The 18873-nt window shown below is 34.3% G+C and overlaps 2 protein-coding genes across 2 annotated transcripts; both read right to left on the bottom strand.

The window, feature by feature from the left end:
- Positions 1-5889: 5889 nt before the first annotated feature.
- On the bottom strand, positions 5890-6231 carry LOC119688429. Its single transcript, XM_038103110.1, has one exon. It carries the CDS (start codon positions 6229-6231, stop codon positions 5890-5892), a length of 342 nt encoding a protein of 113 aa, XP_037959038.1.
- Positions 6232-6734: 503 nt separating this feature from the next.
- LOC119688428 lies at positions 6735-18524 on the bottom strand. Its single transcript, XM_038103109.1, has 3 exons — positions 17566-18524; positions 16598-17490; positions 6735-6919 (listed from the first exon to the last, which is right to left on the bottom strand). The coding sequence occupies exons 1-3, from the start codon at positions 18522-18524 to the stop codon at positions 6735-6737; spliced, it is 2037 nt and encodes a 678-aa protein (XP_037959037.1).
- Between the last annotated feature and the right edge of the window lie 349 nt (positions 18525-18873).

Raw genomic sequence — 18873 nt, 5'->3', positions numbered from 1 at the left:
ACTTCAGATATGCACGTCCACCAAATATTGTTCGTATGTGGAAATAATAGATTTCTTTGCCTGGATGGAAAGTCTTAACTTTTAATCTTACGTAAGTTGAAATCAGCAAAAAGTATTATAAAGTTGGAGTGATAGGTTTAGTTAGGTTATACCGGCGATCCAGAAGAGATTTTCTTAGGCCTAACATACCATTGTGTTACAGTATAATAGAAAACGTTGAGGTTTAAAACCACTAGAATGAGTGGCGAAGCTTAAAATGCTATTTAGTGGGAGGTCTTGTAGTAGATCATGATTCTCAAAGAAGTGAATTCATAAAGTATTCAAACGCCGCTGTGCATGAGCTAGGCAAAGACATATCAATGACACTTTTGTCATTCAATCTTATAGCATTGTTACCTAATCTGCAATGACCTGTAAGTAAACCTGCCCTATACGGAGCAAAAGACTGATACCTGTACTGGGCATCTCAGTAAGAGAATTTGATTTTCTTTTAGTCGAACGTAGTCAAATTGCATACAGATGCCTACATATCGTTAAGTCTTACTATCTCTTATTAAAAGGTTCAGGACATATAGAACTCAGTAACAGTTTACATGATGTTGATGATATGCCCTGATTGTTTGTTTAGCACTTTTTCTGCTTAGCTCGTCTGATTTACAATTGACAAAAATATTCCTTGAACCGGGAACACATATTCGAGAAATGTTGATCTGAATCGACTTCTGATCTGCGTTGATCTGAAAAACACTATAATGATCCGGAAGTCTATAGTAGGAATATTTGTTCAATATCTCTAAAAAAATTTCACTGCTTACATTACTACTTGTTTTCGATCCGTCAGAAAAAATGTTTAAATCTCCTCTGAAGAGCGACCTCCTGACAGCCATATATATCTGGGCAGAATTATGACACCAAATTAACTGACAAAATTGAGATTGGGGGAGAGGTGGTGATTTTTGTCCGCAGTAGAACTGTAAAATTTAAGGACGGTGGCATGTTCACAGTCACTGAGGCTCCATTGTGAAGTAGCTTGGAGTTTAGGAGCAGATAATGCTGCCATTTATTTACTAATCGATATCGAGTGGCAGTAAATGAAGCATCAGGGTTAGGTCTAAAATGAGAATAGTGAACACCTGATAATAGCATTAAAAAAATGGTAGAAGGAGATATATAAAACACATATTTAACAGACAAATCGCATATGCAAAAGTTTTACATCTGCATTGGGAAAAGTTGACATAGTAAATACAAATGAGCTAAATGACATAGTGTGGATTTCCAAAGCAAGAAGTGATTGACTCAAGCTAAATGTAAAATGGTTTAAGGAGGTTAGCATTGCCGACTGCAGTGCGGTAGTATTGTGCAACATTGGTCAGATTGAGAATATTAAGGAATTTATGGACCGCTGCTCGGATTCAAAAAAAAATTCTAAGACTGGATTTGAATAAATCATAAATATTTAATTAAGAGATAATTTGCACTACAAATAAATTAGTAAAAGAATGGTCCAGGATAACAAACTTTATAGAAAGTTGTACAGATTATTAATTTTTTTTTTTTTGCATGCAATAATATTGAAAAAAGAAGTTAGATTTAAATAATATTGTTAATTTACATTTAAATACAAAAAATTTAATGTCATGTACTCATCAAGCAGTCGACAGACGAAACTTTAAGTATTCTCTAATTTATCATCTCAATTTATTTTTATTTATTTAAGCAAAGTTAAATTCAAGACAACTATGATAATTAGAACAGCCAAGAATAAGTACACATAAATATATACCAATATCTCTCATAAAGGACACTTAAAGAAACTGGCAGCTAAAAATTCTATGAAATCAAAAGTGATTTTTCCCTTCTCAATATGTTATAGAAGCTTTGATTGCCAGTAAATATGCAGCATCTATAGACGCCTTTCATATAATATGCAGAGTGGGGTTTAGAATTTTGAACCAAGTGATCTCTTTTTGGATCATCAATAGCCATAAATTGTAAACCGAAAGTGCAAATTTCGTTATTTTAAAACAGATATAATTCAAAATAATTTAGTTCTTATTTATTTCCAATTATATGTAAAAGAACGTTTTCCAGAAGTCAAAGTCTTTGAATAAATGAAATAAAGAAACTTCTATTTATAGCACATTCACACTGTCTCATTTAGGTTGTTTGCCTCATTGTAGCCACTAATGAGGATGATTAACCATACAAAGAGCTTTCATATAAATAAGCTCATTATCAATAAATCAGTTCATTTAAAATGAAAATGTCGAATGCGTTAAAATAAACTGGGGCTAGTAGGGTTACCGGCACAACGATCATGCTTTTAGGCTTAGATAAACCTAGTCCAATAGATATTAAGCGTCTTGTTCAGAACTCTCTCACTGATTACTGAAATGAAGTTTCCACATTGCTGTGAAAATGTTTTCCATTTATTTTAAAGAAGTAATTTTAGTCGGTTCAAGTCTAATACTGTGGCTTTTGATGCTTTCCACATATTGCAAAAAAAAACAGGGCTAAGAACTAAGAAAGAATAATGACACAATAACAAAATTTAATATTAATACTTTAATAAGAATTATAATAGACGATGAATTACATTTGCATATTCTTACTTTTTAGAAATGCTTGTTAATTCCTGTTATTACCTACTGCCTCTTATATGGAATATAATATTTCACTTTCTTTAAAAATGATATTAACAACTTACAAAATATTTATTGTCTAGTAACCAGAGTTAGGTAGAAAAATTTTACAGGAAAATAAAAATTTTTCTATCAAATTATATATTAAAATTTTTTTTTAGTTTTTAAAATCTCATTAGGATTTACCTATATTTTATTATAGACATTATTTAGGATCTTTTTTAAAGATCCGTTTCAAAATCAGAATATTTATTTTATAAAATAATTCCTTAACCAAATTACTTATCGGAATGCCGCGCAATGGTAAGCTTCATAGACTTAAGTTATTCGAGAAAACTAATGAATAAGACTTAATTTTTTTTCTAGGTCGGAATTATCCTCAAGATGGACGCAAGTCTGATGTAAGTAAAACTTTATTTAATGTATAAGATTATTATATAAGGATAAATGGTAATAATTCTCTTTCTTCATAAGGACCGCGAACCCTTTGAGGATGGCGTTATTGAATTGGAACCCGCGGTCGGCCCTTATGAGGACTTTATAACCATTCACTGGAAGAAAATTCTGGCAGTCTTGGTGTTATTAATTATTGTCATAATATTTTAATGAATCGCTTTGTGACAAATCTTATTGTATTTTTGACTTAAATATAAAAAATTGCTAGCAAAGAATATTTTAATTTTTTTTTATAAAATATTAGATAATAACAGCTCTTTAAAAAAATTTTTAAATGTCATTTAGTAACATATTTTAATTAATATGAGACTTCTTAAGCAATATTTATTGTCTATATTTAGATGGATACCTCCTGAAACTATAGTTACTTATTTTAAAAAAATGAATGATTTACTATTATGATTCAAAATATAAAATGTCACAAGTATGGGTCTCATAAAAACTCTATGTAGTCGTACGTGCGGTATAGATTGTTTTTGTGTTCAGTGCATTAAAAGCACTTTACTTTCAACAACTTATATGAAATAGAGAAAGATTTTTCTAATCTTGAAAGTTATTCTTACTAGATATATACTCATATATATCATATCTAACCCATTTACTCCACTCCACTCTTCCACTCCACTCTTCCACTCCACTCTTCCACTCCACTCTTCCACTCCACTCTTCCACTCCACTCTTCCACTTTTCCTCCTGTTTTACGTGTTATAAGTGTTAGGCTCAATCAGGTTTTGCTCAATCTCAGCTAAGATGGCTAAAATTTTGAAAATTTTTAATATCTTCAGTTAAGTTTTGCGTTCATAGTCGGTTTTGTAGTCTATTGGTTATATGTATAAACTTCGTTATGTATCCTTTAGGGGTTGAATAATTACTTACTTAATCACTAGATTACAACCCGTTATCAAGTTTTGGCCTGACGTAACCTTTCTATCCAGATCCCTACGTACACGGGCTACGTGCTCTCCAGTTTCGAACATCAAACGTAGATAGTGTAAACACGGTTTACTTATATGCCTTCTCTCGCCAATTGCCGCTTCAGACACCATTTTCGCTAAAGCATTATCATCTATTCTTACGACATGGCCAAGCCAGCGAAGCTGTATAAGCTTTATGACGTGGTGCATTCACAAGTGACAGTCGTCAACTCGTAAATATCTAGAGGTCTTAGGAAGAACTATTCTCTTGAAAATTTCTAGTGCAGCTGCATTATTCAATAGTTCTAAAATATTTTTTTTTATATTGATGAAATTATTTGATGAAAGCTTTTATTGACTTGGTCACAGCAGAACAGTGCGCATCGCAGCAAGTGCATGGGTACTTGAGCACAGGCCAGGATACCTTCCTATATGTTTCAACAGGAAACATATAGGAAGGTAATTACTAAATTTCTAAAGTAGATTTTGATTCCTAGCAACGTAGTACTATCGGTAACGTTGATTCCTAACCTAACAGAGTAGCCCAGTCGGTAACGCTGAATCCTAACAACGTAACAACGTATCTATATGCCACTAAAATCAAATAATGAGTTTACGTTGTAAGGCACCTGCTTTATATTCGGGTGGAAACTTTGCCAACATCCTACTTTTATATAGGGATGTAGATTTATTTCCTTATTTAATTCAAAAACACTAAAATGCTTTTAAAGTTTTTCAATTTATTTTCTTTGTTTTTTGCAGTATAAATTATTTTATAATATAAATATGGCATATAAATATATGATAATACACCTCAAAACATCGAAAATATTTTTGACATCTATAAATAATACGAGTGAGTGTGCGTTAATAAAAATGAATCGCATTTGCTGAAAACTATGGGAATAGTTGTTTAGCGGGGAATGATAATTGTTATGTACTTCCGGATAGTTTTAAATAAGTTCTGGCGATGTAAAAAGTAAACAATGCTAAAATATGTTAAATAAAAAATTATACTAAAATGATCAAAGTACAGTGAAAGATCGCTTAAATGAACATGCGTTTTCGTCTAACAGTGGAGTTCAGTCAGGCGTTGAGTTTTCTTTAATAATTTATTATAAGTTCAAAAAAATTCGTACAGTACTCACAAAATATTAAAGAATTTTGCTTAAAATCTAAATTGACAATAACATATTTCTTGTGTATCAGATTGACATAAAAAAGTGGTGCTTTGTTGAAAAGCAATTTTCATTGTTTCTTGAAGAATTCTCCTTTATGATTAATACATTTTTGCATGCGTTCGATCCAATTGTCAAAGCATTTTTTCTAATCTTTTTTAGACACCTCCAAAACATGGTCTTCAAATACAACAATGGCTTTTTCCGCCGACAGGAACAAGACATTTGGAAGCAAAAAGAAGTCATTGGGTGCCAAATCAGGGCTGTACGGCGGATAACTCATCAATTCGATTTTTTGAATGTTCAAATAGTCGGTTGTTAGACGAGATGTGTGAGCACTCGCATTGTTTTGATGGAGTTTGAGAATGATCCGATGGTACTTGATTGTTGTATACCATTCGGAATTGACCGAAACTGTCACATGACCAGTTTTCCTTAAAAAACAAGTGACCATTTATTTAGAACAAATGTTTGCTTCGAGCGTGAACAATTTTTGTAGGCTTTGGTTCATCTTGAAACATTCATAAATCCATGATTTATACGTACTAAGTCCATGATCCATGATTTATGATTTATCACCTGTTACAATTGAGCATCTTTTTGAGATTTTGTCTAACGATGAGTGATGAGATCCAACGAGAACAAATCTTTCTCATGGTTTATTTATCCTACAATATTTTGTATATGCTGTTGGAACTAATGCCTAGAGTTTATCAATGCCTCAATCTCACAGTATGTCACATGACGATCTTGCATTACAAGTATCAGTTTTTGCAGAACATCAATGTTTTCTGTCAGAACAACTGAACAACTGAATTTGGACGATCTTCCTGAATTTCGTAAACTTCGTTCAAACTGCGTGAGCGAGCTGCAGCCACGATTGAAATCATTGTACCAGTAGCAGTGTTTCACAGTGGTAAAAGATGGATTTGTATCACCGAATGTGGGAGTAAGTTGATCAATACACTCTTGTTCTGATAATCCACGCCGAAAGTTGTGATAAATCATCGCACGAACATTTTCTCGCGTTAATTCCATCGCGAACACTCAATTTATAAATCACTGCAATAACACAAATACTCGTAACGCTCTTTTGACAACAACTCCAAAGTAAGTTATGCTTAATAATGTTCAAACTTTTGTCCGGAAAGGTCAGATGACACCTGAGTACAATCAGTGTCGCCAAGGCTCAAAATATAAATAGTGACCTACGTATTACTAACATTATTATTCATTTATAAAGTTCTACAGGTTTTTAGTATTATTACTATTTAACACGACTTTAACTCCTTTCTCGGGCAGAAGTATTTTTTCAAAAAAAAAACACTTCTGCCCGAAAGTGCCCGTCTATGTACTCTGAAAATGGGGCATACACCAATAATATGACAAATATTTTCTATTTCATTTCACAAAGAACAATCACGTTCAGATATATTAAATTCTCTTCCGTTCTTCATTTAAAAAGTAGGCTCGTTATAGGCTGAGTGTATTCGTTATAAAAATTATGCATAATGTCATATTACAGCTGTGGGTACATGTCATCAAGATCCCGATCTAGTTTTCGCGACAAAGGGTTCGTGTTCACTCCGTTTGTATAAAGTTATAACATTATTGTGTAACAATTTAAGATCCCAACTCCAAATAGTGGTTATTGAAAGACCCAATTCTAAACACATATTTTCCGAATCTTTAGCCCAATACATGCCTTTGTAAATCGTAAGTTCAGCTAGTATTCGGAAAAGTAATTTATAATTGATTACTTGAAGTAATCCATAATAAATATAAATTTATTTATGGAAAAATGGAAAAATGGAAAAATTATTCACCTAAGAGGGATGTTCAAACAAATGTGATGTTCGTTAGGAAAGTTCTCACTGTATTTATTTCATTACGAAATAAATATTTCACCTTACTTCTGTACTCATTTCGAGCCTAATAAATTATGAATGGAGACAATTGCGTATATAGTTACACAAAAAAACCACAAGATTAATACATAATGATTTACAAAAAAAAAACAAAAAATAAAAATAAAAAGTAAAATAATAGAATAAAATAAATTGCACTGTATTTTGTCGCAGTGCAGCATTGAAAGCTATTGCATTTACTACACTGTAATTTTCTTTTATAAGTGTTAGAGCAGCACTTTTTCTGGTAATTGCTGTAGTAGCACAAATATTTTTTTATTTTTTGTATTTTTTGTATTTTTTGCTTAAAACGGTTTTATTGGCATTTTTGTACTATTTATTTGTATTTAGCACACATTTATATATAATTTTTCTTTATTTTATTTGGCAAAGCGTCAGCTCCCTTCACAAAAATGTAAGCATTTAGACCGGAACTGTCGATCATAATTACACGCAAATTCACCATTTCGTGTATATTTTCACCACCACAAACGCCATAATAATGCTCCAACTGCAGCTACATCAACTCTTGCCCACAACTACAAACGCAACACTTACAATCAATACATTCACATAAACACACTTTCGCACTTAGTGTGCGGAGGTTACCTGTGCTAAATACAGATAAAACGAGTCTATAATTTTAATTTTTTTATTCATAAATATTTTTGTTGTAATGGTTTACCTACCTTTTAGCCCCTTTCTGTGAGGATTATTCACAAAAAGGAAATCTTAGTGAGTTCATTTTTCTGAAATCACCTATAGAAGAGACAATAGTTGCTGTAGGCAACTCACCCACTATGTGGTCAATGTTGCCCACACTGATGATTTCCAGGTGGATATTTACCGACAAGTGTATGTGTGTGCATGGCTCTGGCTTTATATAGTGTGGGTGTTTCATTAATGGCACTATTGTTCAGTTGGTTAGCGACGCATTGTGCTTTGTATGAAAGCAAGTGACAGCGAAACAACTTTAGAATTATGCCAAGGCCTTGCCTATAACAAAATTGTTGTAATTATGCGTGAAAATGCATTAGAAAATTATTTTAAAGATAGTTTCCAGAATTCCGTGATATTTACATCATGCAAAAAGCGAGAGTAGTATATAAGATTAATGAATGCATTCATCAACTTGCAAATCACAACATATTTTATTTGAAATTGGCTGTCCTTGCACTAAGTAGTCAATAGCGCATAGATTGCAATGTCCTTCTACACCAGCTTAGTACAAATTATGGTATTTATTCAACTCTTACTTTATCTAAGAGAAGATAAATTTAAATAATTTATTTTTAAATATAAAATTTTTTACTTCAAACTGCAGTTATATGTTAGCTGGTTCGCAATATAACTCCTTTTCTGAAACCACGAATTCAATAAACTTTTGTGATATATACTGTCAATATCCTTACCTATCTTGGTATTGAATATGGTTTGGTTTAAAATTACACTACTAGCTTTTCAAACGTTTTCACAACTTTTCTTTAGAAGTGACTTGCTTTATAAACTTCTGTTCTCAAAAGCACTACCACAAAAATGATTAGAAATGGTAATTTTAAAACAAATTCTTCCATATCATTATCATATCAATTAGCGCCGGAAGTGAGGAAGTGCTTCTTTTTTAAGTGCTGCATATATCATAGTAATGCGTCTCGCCTTTTCTAACATTTATGCTGTGGTGATTGTCTTCTACGACATCTATACAGTTCTTTGCTATACCTTCAATTTTTTTTTTTTTTGGTCAAAATCTCAAATTTCTTTATAATTCTACGGCCGTTGATTCCATTAAAGTGAACTTAGAATGTAACGGAAATTCACGATCTCACACATTTGCGCAACTACTTCACACCCTCCACCTAGTCCCCTTTCCCCTACACCACGCCCATGTTTTTGGCTTAGACAAACCTAGATTTCTAAGCACGACACAATTTTACCTCAACTCGCTCCCCTAATTTCTGAAATAAAATTTCCTACACTGCCCTCCTGGTCATTGCTGGAAGTCTCTTTTTAATTTATTCCTCAGAGGTGATTTTAGTAGTTAAAGTCTTACGCTGTGGGTGTGAGACTGTGATTTGGTTTACTAATACATATTGCACTATTTCAACAAATTCACATGCATTACTTATAGATCGACTTTCAAATCAACGTGACAGGTATTGCTCTTAGATTGATTAGGTACGATCATATTATTTTTCGTATTAGCTCAATTAATTTTGCTTTAATCGCGACGGGTGGTATTCTTAGATTTAATTAGGTACGGGTACATTGTTTTCCATATTAATACAACTAGTTTTTCGGATACATTGTTTTCTATATATATCCTTCTATATAGGATAGCAATATTAAAATTAGTATTAAAATGAAAGATACAATATAAGCTTTCTCTCGCACCATTCCTCATCACTCAAGTATATTTTCTTAATAGTATTGTGTTGGAATTGAAATAGGTCAATCAAGTGGATACACTAAAAATAAAGAAATTTACCAAGTCAAATAAAATTTAAATATAATATGATGAAGGAATATAATGATGAGTACGTGCAGTTCATTTTTAAATATGTCGATCAGTTGCCAAAACAAACGAAACACCAGAACAATGTAGTGCTTATGAAGGCACACATTTTTTTTTTTTGATCATTAGAAGAAGATTAAGTGGTTTATTTAATGCTTTTTCGACTTAAAGGACGTTAATACCCATATCGTGCTTTATACTATATCTGTAGGTTTACATCACTACAACTAATAGGTGCTACTATGGGCTTAGTAGGCAATTGGGATTAAATCTACTTTTAAAAGAACTTATTGTCTTGTGTTGGATTTGTTGCTTGAGAAACTTACCGGGTATATATGTTAAATTCATATTTAAGTGATATCATTTGATTATCAAGATTATACGATTTAGAACCACTAAATTTTTTTTGAGGTCATGTAAAGAATCGTGCTTATGCAACCGATCTTAAAACTGTGGATGATACAAGAGCGAATATCCGCCAAGTTGCAGCTGATCTTTTCCTGTTATATGCTGAGAATTGATTAGAATGGTAATCAAGGATACTGGTGAAGACATTATTAAACCTTTCATTTTATTATGTCTGTGGGTTTAATAAAACCTTAACGAACTCAGTGAAGGACTGTAATCAGGACATTTTAACAAAATAAAAGAGAAGGAGAAACAATAATTGACTAGAAATCACATACTGGCGAATTCTTGCTTAAAAGAAGCGGTCCGATTTTTGATAAAATATGCTTTTACATTATTCTGACAAAGTATAGCCCTATATAAACCTTTTCTTTATTATCATAAAATAAAAGCTCCTATGTGTTGTAAGTAGTAGATTGTACTGCATTGATGCTTTACATCATTCCATTCCATAAGTATTATCTTAAACTGCTTAAAGACAGAAATTATTCTTGGAAAGCGCGATTGTTAAAGTCAAGTAAATTAATAAATATTAGTTATTTTGGTTAAAGAATATTTAGAATTCTCTATAATACAAAATATAAACGTTTTTGAAATATATGGAGTTGCAATTTTGATTTTATATAAATTGACCTACAAAGAACTGTAGGAAAAATCGTAGATATTGAAACAATAGAAAGTTAATTAACTTCTTTCTTACTTACATCGAAAACGTATGGAGGGATGATGAAGCGGCGTTGTACTTACAAAACCGTTGTAGATACTTTTAAACTGATAAGAAATTCCTTTTATGCACAAAAAAAAGATATAGAGAAATGAAAGATAGGTAAAGTGTTTCACAGTGCTTTCAGTACAGATGAATGGATGAAGGAAGCACAGTAGACAAGAAGCAAATTAATGAACTAACGAAAGTGTCAACATCATTGCATTACTCATTATTTACATTGCCGTATTCAGTAAGATTGTTAAAAGGGCCCGATTGTGTCATTTAAGAAGTAGACACTTTTATAGAAAGTTCAAATTCTGAAATACTCCATAATTATAGATGGACAAATAAACCAACTGATATTTCAAAAGATAACTAATTATAGATATTTGTCGGAATACCAAACATCTGACCATGCAGTTAGGCATAGGAAGGCACTTGATTGGTTGGTTGGTTGGTTGGTTGCAGTGGCAGGTCATAAGATAACTTCAAATGTACCTCAATTAGCGATTTTTCGCCGTTTTGTTACCACATTCCTCGCAAGAACCCTAGTATAGAAGAGTAGAGACTAAATCCATCCCACCGAATTTAGGTAATTTAACAGGTCTTTCATCCTTACCATTGAGCAGTCTGATAAACTATCACAAAAGTATTTTCCTAAGAACCTATGTCTTCTGGATGCTAGAGCTGGGCATTCACAGAGAAAATGTATTATTGTTTCTTTCTCCCGCGGGTTTCCACAACTTCTGCAGTGAGAGTTATGGGGAATACGCAGTTTCTCTGCGTGAGTTCCTAACCACCAATGACCAGTAAGAACCGCGATAAGCCTTGCAGTGTTTACGCGATCTTTTTTGATGAGTTCCAGAGATTTATTTTTATTATAAGTGGGCCACGTTAACCTGGAAGTTGCACATGACCTTAGTGCTTTCCATCTGTTATTGGCGAGTTGCAGAAAGTAAAGAAAGGTACTTCTTTTGATGGTCTCCAGGGTAATATAGACTGATACCGCCAGTGACGCATCTAGGGAGGCACCAGAGCGGGCTAAACTATCAGCTTTCTCATTCCCTACGATGTTCCTATGCCCAGGAACCCAGATGAGTGTGATATCGGCCAACCGGTTTAGCTCGTCGATTGCTTCTCTACATTCTTTTACTATTTTTGATTTTGTTATAAAGGATTCAAGAGCTTTAATTGCTGCCTGGACGTCAATAAAAATAGCAACACTACATCTGTTCTCGATGTGGCTTGCAATTTGCCGACAGGCTTCTTTTATTGCTAGGATTTCAGCCTGAAAAACCGTAGCTTCATTAGGTATCCTAAGAGAGATATTTATATTTTTAGATGGTGCGAAGATTCCTGCTCCTGCCCCACCGCTCATTTTCGAGCCATCTGTATATATTGAGATATCGTAATTTGCTTCGAAATTTTTCCTTTTCTACTCATTTCTTGAAGGGAATATTGTCTGGAAGTTCCTTTCGAAGTCTATACACGGATTCAGATAATCCGATGTCATCCTATACAGACAATTTGGCACTGTACCTAGAATCCGACTATGTCCATATGTTCGTTCTAACCATACGCCTGTTACTTTCAGTCTTACAGCGCTATTACAAACCATGTTTTTAATGTGAAGATCAATAGGTAGCAAATGCAGCATCACATTTAGGGCGTCCGAAGGAGTCGTCCTAAAAGCTCCTGTGATGCCTACACATGCCGTCCTCTGAATTCTGTTAAGTTTGTCGATATTATAGCTCTTGTTTAGAGCCGGCCACCATACGACAGCACCATATGTGAGAATTGGTCGTACAATTGCCGTGTACATCCAGTGGGTAATTTCGGGACGAATCTCCCATTTTTTGCCAAACATCCTCTTGCAAGAATAGAAAGCTACACATGCCTTCTTGATACGAAGATCGACATTGTGTTTCCAGTTTAACTTACTATCCAACAGAATTCCTAGATATTTGGCTTTTTCCGATAGTTTTAACTGTTGCCCGTTTAGTGAAGGCAACCTGAAAGCTGGTATTTTGGTTTTAGTAGTAAACAGCATCATTTCAGTTTTTCCTGGGTTAATACCTAGTCCACAACCTGTGGCCCAGGTACTTATCTTAACCAAGGCCCTTTCCATAATGTCGCTAATTATGTTAGGGAACATACCTGACACTAGAATAACCACGTCATCCGCGTACGCTACTGCTTTCACACCTATCTTATCTAGAATATTAAGAATATTATCCACGACCAGCAGCCACAGTAATGGTGAAATAACCCCTTCTTGTGGCGTACCCCTGCTGACGTGCTTCGTTTGTGTTATGCTGCCTAGCTTTGATTGAATAATCCTTGTTTTAAGCATAGTAATTATCCAATTTTTAAGCTCTTCCTCTAAACCTATTCTGGAAAGTGAGTCATGAATAGCTTTATTGCTTACATTGTTAAAAGCTCCTTCAATATCTAAGAAGGTTGCCAACGAGTATTGTTTAAAATGAATCGATTTTTCCACAGTACGAATAACCTCATGCAGAGCTGTTTCCGTAGATCTACCCTTGAGGTAAGCATGCTGGGATTTAGAGATTGGAAAGCGTTCTACCTTTTGTCTTAGGTGGAGCTCTATTACCCTCTCCATTGTTTTTAGTAAGAATGAAGTTAGGCACTTGATTAAAAATTAAAATTTTGTTCGGAATTGAAAGTTTCCTTATTCCCCTGTTCTGCATCTATCTACATGCCAACAACCATCTAGATTTTACGTCAGACACACGTAAACCACGTAAAATGTGATTTTTAGCAAAAACTTGATCTTATTTGAGATCAAAAGTCTTCTATCCTCACAAAAAAAAAAAAGAAATGAAAAGAAACCATCACTTCAACTCTATTTGATGATTTCTTTGCCTTTGATTCACTGTAAACCTTTCGCAAGATGCGCTCAAAGGAGGCTGATACCTAGAAATTCTGTTAAATCGGAGTGACGTCATTCACTTAGTCTCGTCGTGCTTTCCTTACGACTTCTTTAACTGAATGCGATCTGCAGTTGTGAACAAAGCGAAATTGTTAATCATAGCAATAGATTTAATTTATCTGAAAAACTTAAGAGACTCTCTCCAGAGACAGCATAACAGATCTCATAAGTCTCATGGATCAAAGAATAGATATATGGAGCAATTATTTTAAGCATACAATTTAAGTATAGAAAATTCGCTAAAAATATCGTTAAGTGGAGAATTTAATTTATTAATTATTAATTACTAGCTTATAATGGATAGACCCTAAACTAAAACATATCAACAAAAATAAATCTGAAAAAAGTTACCAAGCAGCTTGTGATGGATGCTGAGCTTAAGAAACATATGAAGGCAAGAAGAAAGAAATATGTCATGATTTTAAAATTGTCCTAAAAGAAGATCTATCAATATTGAAGAATTGGCGTATCAATATTGAAGGTGAACTTATGGCATATAAGCTTGACTATTTCGATTGGCAAATCTAGATTCATTCTACATTTACTTTAGATCTTTCAAATTTGGTTGTCCAATCGAATATTTTTAGAGTAATGTAAAATTTTTGCAGTAGAGTCAGTAGTTATTTATATATTTCATAAATAGATATATCGAATCAAATCATACATAATTTGTCAAAGTCATAAAAGATAGCTGTTAATTCAAGGTATTCTTGCGACTCTGACAAAATGCATAGAAATAAATTATAGAAATCAATTTAATTAATTGAAGCCAAATATTTTGAATATAATTGAATGTCCTATAAATTGTTTACATATACTGCTCAAAATTTAATTGATGACTATTAACACTGTAATCTACTTCAATCCTAACGAAATGATGTCCAGACGATATGAGTTGAATTTTTAGTGAAATGGTCCCAAAGAACCAGGGTAATCTGTTATGGTGTTTTATTGAAATCTGTTCTCTTCTTGCAAATTTAACGTTGTATAATGCAATAATTGCAATATTTCTCTGTAACAAGTTGGTATTAAGGGATATACTTAAGAGAGATCTATGTCGCCAACTCATACCAGATAAAGAAATGAGGTTTTATTACATAATTTCAATACTAAAATTTTTCAAGAAAGTTGACATTTGAGCAATACTCTTAATTCATGAAGGAGTATCTAGAATTGATATCAAGGGCGCTCATAAAGAAGCTCATGACTCTGTCCCTGGCTTAATACCTTCTAGGTTCTATCTAGGTTCATCTAAATCAGAAAGTATGGGCATGGCGCAAGCAGATGGGGATAGATGAAGGAGCGGGGTTATAACGGTAACGTCGAGGGTTGACTAGAGGTAGATACTGAGAGTAGGGTTACGAGCATCACGGTTGTAGAGTGAGATGATAGGGGCATCGAAATCTCGCTTATCGAAGCATAGCGTAAAATATTGGAAGTAGGGGGTTTGAAATATACGGTAAGTTTGTACTAAATTTGTACTGAGCACCTGCATGAAATTCATACAGACAATTTCATTATAAGGCAATTATAGACACAATCAAAGAATATTGGTTATATTGATAAAAGCTAGAAATTTTCTCTCCCATACTATAATATTAATACGCATAATTAATTTAATTAGTTTAAAAAAATTTAACCTAGTAAACATTTTTGTGTCGTTTTTCTTGGTAAATTTATGTAATGGTGTTATGGTGCGTATGAGTGACGTTTCGGACACCTGGTAAATTCATTTTTTTAATTACTTCTAAAAGCAAAGCCACACTGAAAATTTTTATTTTTTATGTAAAAAATATTAGTAAATCTAAATCAAAGCTAAAAAAGTAAAATTTTAGTGACTTATTCCTCTCTTTTTTTACTGAAAAATCGTGTGTATATGTTTGGTGTGATGCGAAACATAAATTAATTTTTTAGAAATACTTCTAATGAGTTTTATGTAGAATTTCATTACTAATCAAAATCAAAAATATTATATAAGAATATTTATAGTAAATGTCATCATCATCATCATCAGCGTTACAGCTCGGGGTGAGCTTTAGCTGCATCAACCAGCTTTCTCCATTCTGCTTTGCATGATGTTTTAGATCTCCAGCTTTGTATACCCATTTTCCTGATGTCTTCAGTCACGTTGTCGAGCCATCTTATACGCGGTCTACCTCTGCTGCGGTCATTATACGGCGTGAAATGGAGTATTCGCTTTTGTGGTCTATCGTCCGGCATTCTCATGACGTGTCCTAACCATCTCAAGCGTTGCGACTTTGCGAACTTCACCACATCTTCACCATCACAAAGTTGTAGTAGTTCAGCATTCGTACGCCGACGAAATTCTTCTTGATTCAGGCGGATGGGACCATAAATCTTTCTCAACACCTTTCTTTCGAATGTTCTAATTTGGTTTTCATCTGCTGTCGTTAGAGTCCACGTTTCGGCCCCATAGCATAATACCGGGCGGACGATTGCCTTGTAAGCGTGTAGTTTGGCACTTCTGGTCACGATTTTAGATTTGAAGATTTTCGCGTGTCCGTAATAACTTCTGTTTGCTGCTACAATTCTGTCTTGTATACTAACACTGATTTCATTGTTTTTATTAATAAGGACACCCAAGTATTTGGCGCTTTCAACTTCTTCAAACGTAAACTCACTAACTTGAAAGGGCTCTAAAGTTCGGCTGTGCATGTTTCTTCCAACCCTCATATATTTTGTTTTGTTCTCATTAATGTTTAGCCCAACGATCTTAGCTCTGAGTTGTAAGTCGATGAACTTTTCTTTCATATAGTGAAGTGATCTGCTTAGGATGGCTATGTCATCTGCGTAGGCAATGGTCAGTGATGTTTTGTTGAATATGTTCCCTGTTGCCACCAGTGACTTAATAGCATCGTGAAGGACTAGGTTGAAAATGGTAGTTGAAAGCGAGTCACCTTGCTTCACTCCACTTTTAATTTCAAAGGCATCTGTTAGACTGTCTTGCACTATCACTTTTCCAGTCGTATTGCACAATGTAATCATTATTAGTTTTATGAGCTTCTGATTGATCCCGAGTGATTGTAGAGCTTCCTGTATCATTTTTCTATCGATGCTGTCAAATGCTTGTTTGAAGTCGATGAAAAGGATATGCACTACTGCATTGAACTCATAACTCATTTCCAAGTTCTGTTTAAGCAGGAATATTTGATCGGTCGTTGAACGATTCGGTCTGAAGCCCCCTTGGTATTCACCTAAGATTTCCTCCGCTGCATTCTTTAGTCGCTTGTTTAAAATGCATGTAAAAATTTTGTAACATGAGCTTAACAACGTTATGCCTCGGTAGTTATTACAATCTAGTTTGTCACCTTTTTTGTGCAGTGGTACTACTACGCCAGTGAGCCACGCTTCCGGCAGCCTTTCTTCAGCCCAGACACGCTTGATTAATGTAAACAGCTCTATTTTTGCGCTTTCTCCGCAATGTTTAATGAGCTCTGCTGATATACTATCTTCACCGGGTGATTTTCCGTTTTTCATTTGCTTTATGGCTTCTGTAAATTCCTCAAGGCTGGGTTCAGGTTCTTGTCCTGTACTTGTAGCTAAGTCTGTTAAGGATAGGTTATTACTTTCCGAACCAATGTTGAAAAGTTCTTGAAAATGTTCCTGCCATCTTTTGATAATGCCCTCTTTTTCTACTAGTAGTTCCCCATCTTTGTCTTTACACATGTTGATTCGCGCTTGAAAACCCTTTGTTTGATGCTTGATGTTGTGAAAGAAACCTTTAGCATTTCGATCTGCAAAATCCCTATTGATGTTTAGGATTTCTCTATTGACGTCTTCTTTTTTTTTTCTTTTGCATATTATATTTGCTATTTTTCGTTTGTTTTTGTAGTTGTTTTGATTAGTAGTGCTGTTGTCATTTAACATTTGCTCCCTGGCTACATTCTTAGCTTCCACTGCGACTGCACAGTCGTTATCAAACCAATTGTTGCGTCTACGATTTCTTTTCACACCAACGGTTTCTTCTGCTGCTTTTGTGATTGAATTTGCAAAAACTTTCCAATGCTCGTTTATATTGGTATAGTTCGTGATATGTCTAAGTGATTCGTTTACTCTCTGCTCATATTGATGGACCGTTTCGCTATCATGTAACTTGTCAACGTCCCATTTTTTCCTTCTAGATCCGTAATTTCTACGCACGCCCTTTAGACTTTGTCTTACTGTGGCTTTTACCAGAAAATGGTCGCTATCGACATTCGCACTTCTACAGCTACGAACATCAAGGATAAACGATTTCTTAATATGGTCTATAAGAACATGATCTATTTGGTTGGCTGTTGTTGAGCCTGGTAGCTGCCATGTCCCCTTATGTATGTTTTTGTGTGGAAAATGCGTGCTGCTAATGTACATACGGGAGCCAGTTGCGAGCTGACATAACCGTTTACCATTGTCTGATGACACGGTGTGTAGTGAGTGTAAGCCAGCTACATTAGAAATGTATTGTTCTCTTCCAATTTTTGCATTGAAGTCTCCAAGTAATATTTTTGTATCATGTGATGGAATTTTGCTCAATGTCTCGTCTAAGTCTGTATAAAAGGTCTCTTTAGCGATATCATCTGCGTCTTCTGTTGGAGCATAGGCATTTATCAGCGTAAATTTGCTAAACAGTCCTTTAAGGGAGATTACACATATTCTGTCATTTATTGGTCTGAAGCCCAAAAACGATTTTTCCACTCGTTTGTTGAGCAGAAATCCAGTCCCCGACCTACCAGACCTTTCAGCGTTACCACTAAAACGGAATTTTGTACCGTTGCATTCAATTTCACCACATCCTTGCCACCGTACTTCTTGGACCGCTAGCACGTCAACGTTGTACTTTTCCATTTGCTTAATTGTTTCTTGTAGTGCTCCTGCTCTCAGCAGCGTACGTACGTTCCATGTTCCCAGAATTATATCACGCTTCCGTTTTTTTTGACTTGTTTTATGTTTTTTGTTTGGTTGATGATGAGTCACAATATGTTTGACGAGGCGGGTTGTGAACCCAACGCTCAACCCTTTTGGCCCAGGGAGAGGACTGCACGATTTGTTTGTTCTCTGCTAGTATCCGATTTTCTTTTTCTTCTGTTCAAGTGTTTTGAGATACACGGGACAGTTTTTGTCAAGCACTGCATGATTTTCGTCAAGGCCCAAGCCTAGCTTCTCATTTGCACGTATACAATTTATGCATTTGTTA

The sequence above is a fragment of the Teleopsis dalmanni genome, chromosome X (assembly GCF_002237135.1).
Source record: "Teleopsis dalmanni isolate 2A chromosome X, ASM223713v2, whole genome shotgun sequence".
NCBI classification, from domain to species: domain Eukaryota; kingdom Metazoa; phylum Arthropoda; class Insecta; order Diptera; family Diopsidae; genus Teleopsis; species Teleopsis dalmanni.
Note: the sequence above shows the minus strand (reverse complement) of the source record. Positions and strands in the feature narration are given on the sequence as shown.

What these genes read in the sequence shown, in the direction of transcription:
- LOC119688429 (XM_038103110.1), bottom strand. Translation starts at nt 6,231, where the DNA reads ATGGAATTAACGCGAGAAAATGTTCGTGCGATGATTTATCACAACTTT.
- LOC119688428 (XM_038103109.1), bottom strand. Translation starts at nt 18,524, where the DNA reads ATGGAAAAGTACAACGTTGACGTGCTAGCGGTCCAAGAAGTACGGTGG. An exon ending in AATGTAGCCAGGGAGCAAAT is followed by an intron (nt 17,491 to 17,565) that starts GTTAAATGACAA and finishes AATATGCAAAAG; the next exon opens with AAAAAAAAAAGAAGACGTCA. An exon ending in TAAAAGTGGAGTGAAGCAAG is followed by an intron (nt 6,920 to 16,597) that starts GTGACTCGCTTT and finishes TCCGAATACTAG; the next exon opens with CTGAACTTACGATTTACAAA.